General features: G+C 40.0%; 1 protein-coding gene across 1 annotated transcript in view; it reads left to right on the forward strand.

The window, feature by feature from the left end:
- Positions 1–674: 674 nt before the first annotated feature.
- The window catches only part of LOC119308750 (protein ENHANCED DOWNY MILDEW 2-like), a 14,136-nt gene continuing 5,663 nt past the window's right edge, over positions 675–9,147 (forward strand). The window contains exons 1-13 of the mRNA XM_037584889.1: positions 675–891; positions 1,001–1,421; positions 1,502–1,598; positions 3,072–3,119; positions 3,208–3,401; positions 4,468–4,564; positions 4,652–4,747; positions 5,508–5,755; positions 5,835–5,915; positions 5,995–6,411; positions 6,975–7,119; positions 7,212–7,313; positions 7,816–7,908. Coding sequence (XP_037440786.1) covers positions 1,003–1,421; positions 1,502–1,598; positions 3,072–3,119; positions 3,208–3,401; positions 4,468–4,564; positions 4,652–4,747; positions 5,508–5,755; positions 5,835–5,915; positions 5,995–6,411; positions 6,975–7,119; positions 7,212–7,313; positions 7,816–7,908 — 2,037 coding nt within the window. The 5' untranslated portion in view covers positions 675–891; positions 1,001–1,002. The remainder of the gene's footprint in view (positions 892–1,000; positions 1,422–1,501; positions 1,599–3,071; positions 3,120–3,207; positions 3,402–4,467; positions 4,565–4,651; positions 4,748–5,507; positions 5,756–5,834; positions 5,916–5,994; positions 6,412–6,974; positions 7,120–7,211; positions 7,314–7,815; positions 7,909–9,147) is intronic.

The raw sequence follows: 9,147 nt of genomic DNA on the forward strand, positions 1-9,147 counted from the left end.
GAATTTGGATCATAACATAACACTCGCGGAAGAAAAAAACACGTTTTTTTCCGTTTTCAAGAGGCACGACTATGCCTCTCACGTGAAGCAAATCCGTGCCTCTCGCGGAAGGAAAAAAAGAAAACATGTTTTTTCCATTTCCAAGAGGCATGACCATGCCTTTCACGGAAGGAAAAAAAAGAAAATGCGTTTTTTCCGTTTTTGAGAGGTATGACCGTGCCTCTTGCGAAAGGAAAAATAAATAGAAAACACCTTTTTCTGCACAAATTTTTTTTGCCGAAAAGCTAAGAAAGACTAGTGGAAAACAGAAACCAAAAAAAAAAACTATCTAAAAAGCTGAAAACACGTGCGAAAAATAAAATTAAAATTTGAAGAAAGCGTGTAGAGTCTGACACGTGGCCGACGCGCTTTCAGCCCATCTCAAATGACCCCTGGGGAGGCTCCCGAAACGAGCGCTCCTCAATTAGTTAATGTCGGTATAGGTGCCCCCTCTTTTTTAGGCCACGGGGCACTTTTTTTTTTCTGAATCTGGGCACTTTTCTTTTCTTGTTAGCTTGTTCAGGGTTGAACCCTAGGATTTGCAGTGGGCCTTGCCGGCAACCGAAGCCCACGAGGCCGAGCTTCCAGAACCAGGGAGGTACCAGAAGAGGTATCGCCCCCTCACCACTCACCGGCCTCGCGCACGCACAAAGAACCACCAACAGAGTAGCGCACCTGACGAGGGGAAGGGGGAGAGAAAACCCTATGCCCTAGCGGTCGGCGGCGACCTCTTGCACGCGCGAGGAGCAAGAGGGACGAAAAGCCCTAGGCCCTAGCGTCCGGCGGCTACCGGCGAGGCGCGCGCGGAGGCGGGGCGGGCCGTTCTCCTGGCCCCCGTCGCGGCGGCTGCAGGTTCGGTCGCCACTAACTCGCTCACTCGCAGAATCTTAGCCCGAGAGAGGTAGCGGCGTTGCCACCGTACTGACCTTTTCTCCCCCGGATTCTCTCCCCTTTCCGGTAGCCATGGTGATGATGTCCGACGACGACGATGACTCCGAGCCGCAGTTCAGTGTGGTGGCAGATTACTTCTTCGTCGACACGGAGAAGAACCCCATCTGTCTGTCAGCCTTGCCGATTCGGTTCGAGCAAAGCACGGATGAGGCCACTCAATGCAAACGGAACATCTTCTTGCAGGGAGTCGCTGACCCTGGCATCACAGTTTACAAGCATGTGGTTGCCTGGAAGCTGGGGCTTGAAGGCAAACAACCCGTGATCACCGTGCTGTCTGTGGAAGGCAGCTGGATAAATCTCGCCAAGCCCAGGAACAGCTACGAAGAAAAGTTCCGAACAATTTTCATCACAGTGCGGATGCTTCACTTCCTCGGAAGAAAACCTGAGGAGCCTGAGAAGAACTTGTGGAGTCATCTTCGCAAAGTTTTTGAGTAATCCACCCGTGCACTCTCTGCTCTTTGTTCTCAAATGATAAACTCTGATATTTACAGAGCCCTTGCCATATTTTCAGCAAGTTTGACCTTAGACCCTCCAAGGACGATTTCAGGAACCACCGTTCCCTATTGAAGCTGTTTGCGGAGAAAGATCTGAACTTAGCAAAATCACAGGTACAGATTTTCTGCTCCCTCATCTGTGCTCCCTCCGTTTTTGTTTAGTCCGCGTATTAGCTTTGGTCAAAGTCAAGCTTTGTAAACTTTGACAAAGTTTATAAACAAAAATATTAACATGTACAATAATAAATGAATACCATTAGATTTATTATTGAATGTACTTTCACATCATATAAATTTGTTATGGTAAATGTTTATATTGTTTTCTATAACCTTGGTCAAATTTTGTGAAATTTGACTTCAGTCAACTCAAATATGCAGAGTAAATAAAACGGAGAGTACAACTGTGCTTGATAACTGATAAGAATAAGATTGTCCACTATAGACCATAAATGTCCATAGGTTTAAATCCATCAAATCTGAGGGCTTCACTACAGATTAGCCTTTTGGTGTTTGAGCTGCCTTATGTTGCAATACTTCTCCAATTTGAAATAAAGGCTCTGTTCATTTTTCTTTTTGAGTTGAATGCTTCAGTCTTCTTGATCATTACTACTCCCTCCGTTTCTAATTATAAGATGTTTTAGATATTGCAATATGGACTACATACGGATTAATGAGTGAATATACACACTAAAATGCTTGTAGATGCATACAAATCTGAGAAAATGGAGAAAAGCTAAAACATCTACTCCCTCCGTCCCATAATGTAAGACGTTTTTTGACACTACAATAGAGTCAAAAAACGTCTTACATTATAGGACGGAGGGAGTAATATTTAGGAACGGAGGGAGTAGTTCTCTTTTTGAACTCATGAGCCTGTTTAGCCACCTGTTTCCTTTCAATTTGTTATATTGCCTCAGGAATTCCTTTATGTAAAAACCAGTTTTGTTTTATTTTGATTAGCAATTAAGCATACCAGTTGGGTCATAGATATGTGAATGGAGTGGTATGAGTGAATGGTAGTGATCTTTCTGTCCGTTCTGGGAAAAAAGGGGAACAGAGTGCAAATCTGGAACAGAAATGGATTATTTGTGGTACGGAGCAGTGTTTTCCGGCAGGACTCGGAACTAAAATTTTGGTAACCGTAAATGCAGAAATTTCTGTATGTGTAGCCCACTTCGATAGCTCATAGAGATTTGGCCCAACATACTATGGCCAGGTTGTTGATTCGGCTATAGGTTGTAGCTGCTGCTTCATGCTTAGTTTTTTTTTCTTTGGCATGGTTCAGGGGGGGTTTTGTGTTCCAGGAGACATGCACCTTTGTATCTATGTCCCCATCATACTCGCCTGTATTCATTTCTGTGCTTCTTCCGTATTTGCTTCTGCTTCTGCTAAAAAAGTACGGACACAGATGTGATAGCGGTCAATTCCATCAGTTTCTGCTTCATTTTCATACGTAGTCCTAGCTGTATTCCTTGTCAACTCTAAATAACTTTACTGATTGTAATAACTCTTGGCTGTCTCTAATAAACAAAATAGAACTCCTGAGTGCCGCGATTCTTATATCTCTTATGATGAATGTTATCACAGGTTTTGCGAGCATTTATTGAAGAAGGATCTAAGAAGAAAACAAGCGAGGTATGTGTGGGATTATGAATTCTCTCAATTTTTTTGGCAGGAAACTGATCATGAAGTTAACCATTTTTCTTATTATCATTTCAACTAGGTTGAGTCAGATAATATTGAAATGAAGCAGTCATTTATTGCCTCCGATGAGGAGATAGAGGATATGGTTTCTGATGGAAATTCTGAATCTGATGGAAATTCTGAATCTGATGGAAATTCTGAATCTGATGAAGAGGAGGATGATCTGTTTGATTTTACTTGTGCCATATGTGACAACGGAGGAGACTTGTTAGGGTAGGTGCAAATCTTCTATAGGATGAGTTGGTGACCTAAAATTCCCTATCCATAGTCAGCTTGAAGTTTAATTAGTATTTAGTTGCTCATGTCTTCAGTTGAACTTACACGAGCAAGATATTTGGCTGCATGTATTAGCCCATTAGCTCTTAGATTTATGAATATTTGGTTGTATCATGCCCAGGAACTGAAATGGGCTGGAATGACTATCTCTGATAGCTAAAATTGTAAAAGTTCAACTATGTAGATGAACAGGATTTGGTGCTATCACAATAATTGATTTATTAAGTGGTACACACAGTGAAAGTAACCATGACAAATACCCATGGTTAGAATTTTTAGCTATAGCAAGTTAGCAACTAAGTATTTATTTTAGTAATAACCTAACAAAGACTAATTAATACCCGTGGTTAGAATCCTGAGGGCACATTGCAAGATAATTTACTAATTACCATGCCAGCTTAACTTTTGCTGATATAAGTTAAGTATAAGATTTGATTGCACAACAAGTTCCTATTTTATAATTAATTTTGTATATTTATTTAGAGACAAAAGTGTCAAACATTACATCGGCGGTTGTGACATTTGAGCCATGACCAAGGAGTTGTGTTAAGACTATTAGGCAACAAGGCTATAGCCTCCTTTTTCCTTCTAAATAGTTTTCGGTTGTGGAGCTGCTGGACTGTAGGCCATGGACTTAACTGGTTACTTTTTATAAGCCATCACCTCCAATAAGTTGTAAGCTTCTTTAAAGATAAAACTACATTCCCTTGTTAAATGGTGGACACATAGCTCATCCAGATGCTAGGCGACACCATCACACCTCGCCTGCATGTAGTGTGTGCCCATGATGTTTATATCAAATCCAGGTCATAAGCATAGCATGTGTGCCACTATGTTTCCCCTTCTTAAGACTGCAACCTTTGCCCAATTACATTTTCAGTTATTGTTTCTTCTCATTTCATCACTGTCGTGTAAAAGTTTCTATGGTCATCTGTGAGTATTCATTTTGTGCCAATATTCTAATACTTCTCTGTATTCTGTTTGCTGTATTATTCTATTATAGGTGTGATGGCCCATGTATGAGGTCCTTCCATGCCAAAATAGGAACCGGCGAGGACTCCTATTGTGATACCCTTGGGTTCACTGAGGCAGAAGTTGAGGTAGCTTTTGAAATTCTGAGTGGTAAAGATAGCATGAAATTCAAATTTCTGTTTTTTTATTGAGTTTTCTCTTTCAATATGTTTTAGGCAATGAAAACTTTCCTGTGCAAGAACTGTGAGTATAAGCAACACCAGTGTTTTATTTGTGGAGTATTAGAGCCTTCGGATGGACCAACTGCTAAGGTACATTGTCATTGTTTTAGCTTTTTCACTCTGGTTTCATTGTTCATTAACAATAAAGTGATTTTCGGTGCTGATCGGCAACGCTTAATTACTTATTATGCATTAATCTTGCTGTTACTTGGCTTAAAAGCTGCAATCGTTATTTGCAGTTTTAGGCTTTCAACCACTATACAGCCAGCATTACCTAGGAATACAGAACTAGAAGTAGTACTATGAAAGAGCATCTAGTTGACATTTCATAAAGTAGACATTCTGAATGTTATGAAATAGTTTTGTTCTAGCAGTTATGTAGTAGGGGCATTTAATACCATTTTATCTGTAAATTTTGGCTATTGCAATAAGCCAATAACTAACGATTAGGTATTTAAATTGTTACTATGACCGTATTTCAGCGCTATGAATGGAGTAATTGCATTGTTCTAGCTGTTAGAAAGTGCATCTACTCCCTCCGTCCGGATTTATTAGGCCCCCTCTTATTTTAGGTTAAAGTTTGACCTATAAATTTAACTAACAAAATGTAAACTATATCGTCACAATTTTTTTTTGTCGGAAAGCTCTTTCAAATACAAATCCAACAGTATAATTTTTTATAGCATTATACTTTATATTTTAGTAGTCTATAGATGGTCAAAGTCTAGCCCAAAATACAAAGGGGCCCAATAAACCCGGACGGAGGTAGTACTTAAGTATCAATGTGAATCATATTTTATTCAGTGCTTTATAGTTATGTAGTTTTGCTAATTATGATATCATTCTTTAGGTGTTTCTTTGTAACAATGCTACATGTGGGTACTTTTACCACCCCAAATGTGTTGCAAGAAAACTTCATCCTAACAACAAGATTGAAGCCTTAGAAAAAGAGAACAAGATAATAGGTGGATCTTCATTTACGTGCCCCATTCATTGGTGTTTTCACTGTAAAGGCTTGGAGGATAGATCACAAGAACAATTGCAGTTTGCTGTTTGCAGACGCTGTCCAAAGTCATATCATAGAAAATGTTTGCCGAGGTGCTGCTGCCATTCTCTTTTTAAATTTCTTAATCCATATATGGTCTCTTCTGTTCTTATCATACTCGAGATATTTCAGAGAAATACCCTTTGAAGATAGCGACGAGGACATTGTTACACGAGCCTGGGACCTTTCAAAAAGAATTTTGATCTATTGCTTGTATGTAGTAACTTCTTCACTTATATTTGTTAAATGCTGTCTACATTGTTCATATACTGACTTGTCATAAACTGTTCAGGGACCATGAGATAGATAGTGACATTGAGACACCTGTCAGAAATCATATAAAGTTTCCGGGTATTCCAAAAATTGTAAAACCAGCAGATTACCTAAAGAGAAAAAACAAGGTGTTGATTAACAGGAGAAAGAGAGATTTTGATGAATCATTTCTTGAACAACCTTCAAATAAAGCTGCAAAGGTGCCAGTCAAGGTTCGGGTGCAAGAAGATGAACACGCCAGAAAATTTGCTGTGAAGAGTTCATCAGAGCAATTTGTTGACAAGCCTGAGAAGAAAAAACTAAAGGTCAAAGGTACTTCTGCAAGCAGTTCAAGACCTGCAAATGAGCAGGAAAAATACTTGGCGACTTCACCATCTACTATGGGGAACTTGCCCCAGAGTTCATTTCCTAGGGTGGACAGTGAAACAGAGAAGAGGTTAGTCACTTGATATAATTATTTGAGGACTCCAGTCACTACACACACATACATGTCCATGTGCTAATTGTACTACGTACTAAGTGTATGCTTGGTTTGTGTCCAAAATGTGCCCTACATATTTTTTGTCAATGACCAAAAAGATGGCCTTTGTTTTGCATGGTTGGAATTTTCTGGCGTGCCCACTTCTACTTTCGTGCAGTTTCTTTTGGTAATATTGGCCAAGCCATAGGCAAGAAAAACCTTGGCCAAAGTTTTTGGCTAGCCAAATCTTTGGTAAGGTAAACTTGGGCTCATGCAAAACACTAAGGAAACTTACCAGAATGCCTGACTCTAAAACCAAACATACACGGAAATGTAGTTCTCCTGGACCCGACCAGGGCCTAAAAGCTTGTTTATCTTGCTACAGTTTTCTTCTTGCGTCCTGTGTTTAGCCTTTTTCGTTCAGTTTTATTGACACGGACGTGCAAAGTATAAGTTGATCAAACATTATTTACATTTTAGACTTTAGAGTCCTCATGGAGTCATGGTACTACCTGATATGTTCTCAATCTTACTTGCAGGGTAATTGCTTTGGTAGAGAAAGAAGGCTCTTCCTTGACACTAAAAGATATATCAAGCAGGTGCCTTGTGCCATCCACTCATGTATACGCTGGCAGGCAAACTGATAAGATTGTTGCGACGGGCAAGCTTGAGCGTTCTGTTCAGGTCCATTCACTGTTCAGTATTTCCAGCAGGAAATGCAACTTTTCATACTAGTTATTATTTGTTCAGCATTTTCTGAATGATGGGCTTCTTAGGCTGTAGGAGCAGCTCTAAAAGCGCTGGGTAATGGAGGTAATGTTAATGAGGCGAAAGCAGTATGTGAACCTCAAGTTTTGAAGCAGCTAACAAAGTGGCATGTATGTATATTCTAATCATATATTCATCTTTTCGTATACTGTTGTTTTTGTAGAAACTTGCATAAATATATCATTCCTATGAGATTTATGGCACGCTCTTTCCGTGCGCGAAGAAGATTCACTGTCAGTATACTTTGATAATTATGATGTATCTATTCATAATTATGCTTCAAGTGGTACTTTGATAGTTTTTGTTAATGCCGTTATAATATTGTTTTGGTGTTATCCTCTGAAGTCAGTATACTTTGTTTTAGTCCCCTCAGTTCCAACACTTGAGTTAACCCATTATTGGTTATAGTAAAAAGATGTCAATCTTCTCATGATCTATAAAAGTCGCAATGGCACTTTTACCCTGTCTTCATAGTGTTTCTCCTGAAATTGTTGTTGGCGGGAATGAGCCATTTATTTCCTGAGCGTACTGTGATGTTGGGTGGAACAATTTGCCTTGCAATGTTATGGTGGTCAATCGATTTCTAACTTTAGATTGTTTTTCTCGTTCCAGACTAGGCTCAGAGTATATATTTCACCTTTCATTTATGGGTCACGCTACAGTTCTTTTGGTCGACATTTCACAAAGGTGGATAAGCTTGTTGAGGTATGTTCTTATCCAGAAATTATGTTGACACAGCATGAAACATTAACGAGTTGTATATAAAGCCTTAGGGCAAGGTTGTCAGATTCGCGATTCTATTGTATGATTCTACGACTTTACAATCCAACCTAACCACTCTGATTCTACGATCTTGGTTAGTAGAATCTATGTCTTTACGATTCTGATAGTTAAGATTCTGCGATTTGCGATCCTACCATTGGCACTGTTCAAAAAGCGCGCCTAATCAAGAGCATATGCGCGCCTATGCGCAAGGCGCTGGCTCAACGCCTCGCTTTGCCCATATGCACCAGGGAAAGCGCTAGCCGCTAGGCACTGCTATAGTGATGCTGCTGCCGCCCTAGGAAAAGTCAGTATCACTGTTGTAGTGTTGCTGCTCCTGTTGATACTGCAGATATAGCTTTTACTATTGATATAGTGTTGCTGTTGATGCTCTAGATGTAACTAGTACTACTGCTATAGTGCTATTTTGGTACTGTCGAAGTCCTGTTTTGCTACTGTTGTGTGAAGTTTTGTGCTCTACTAGCTGTTGTTACTGCCTCTACGATAGTGCTAAACTGCTAAATGCTTCTGCTCTTTGCTTGCCGTTCTAGTTTACATTCTAGCACTATTTTAGATAGCAAAGTGCTCTGCCTTGCCCGTATCTGTACAATTATGTATGAAACGCCTAATTGCGCCTAATCACGCCTAAGCTAGAAATGCGCAAGTAGGTGGCCAAACGCATAATTAACGCCTAGCGCTTTTTTGAACTTTGACCATTGGAGCTCCGATCCGATTCTGAAAAATCACGGTTCTGACAACCTTGCTTAGGGGCTGTTTGTTTCTAGGCCTGGCAATGCCACACTTTGCCACACATTTCTTCTCAAACTATCCCAAGGTTAGTTCAGTAAAATTGGAGCCACAAGTAGTTGGCAAGCCTTAGGGAATCTTGCCACACTAAGTGTATATGATGTGGGGCCCTGGTGTGGCAAAAAGCATCTTACCTAAGGTATGGCCTGAACAAAACACACCTAAATTAGTTAAACTTGCCTCATCTTTGGCAAAGTTAGTCTCAAACCAAACAACTTTAAATATCTTTAGAGGGACGAGGAAGTTTCTAGTTTCCACTGTTAGAAAGATATTTGTATTTGTACTAGGTCCCACGTATTTCCTTCTGTATTTTCAGATTCCTAGTTTATACATATATTAAGTTGCTATTCCTCTTAACATGGTATCTTAGATCGT

The sequence above is a fragment of the Triticum dicoccoides genome, chromosome 5B (genome assembly GCF_002162155.2).
Source record: "Triticum dicoccoides isolate Atlit2015 ecotype Zavitan chromosome 5B, WEW_v2.0, whole genome shotgun sequence".
NCBI classification, from domain to species: Eukaryota; Viridiplantae; Streptophyta; class Magnoliopsida; order Poales; family Poaceae; genus Triticum; species Triticum dicoccoides.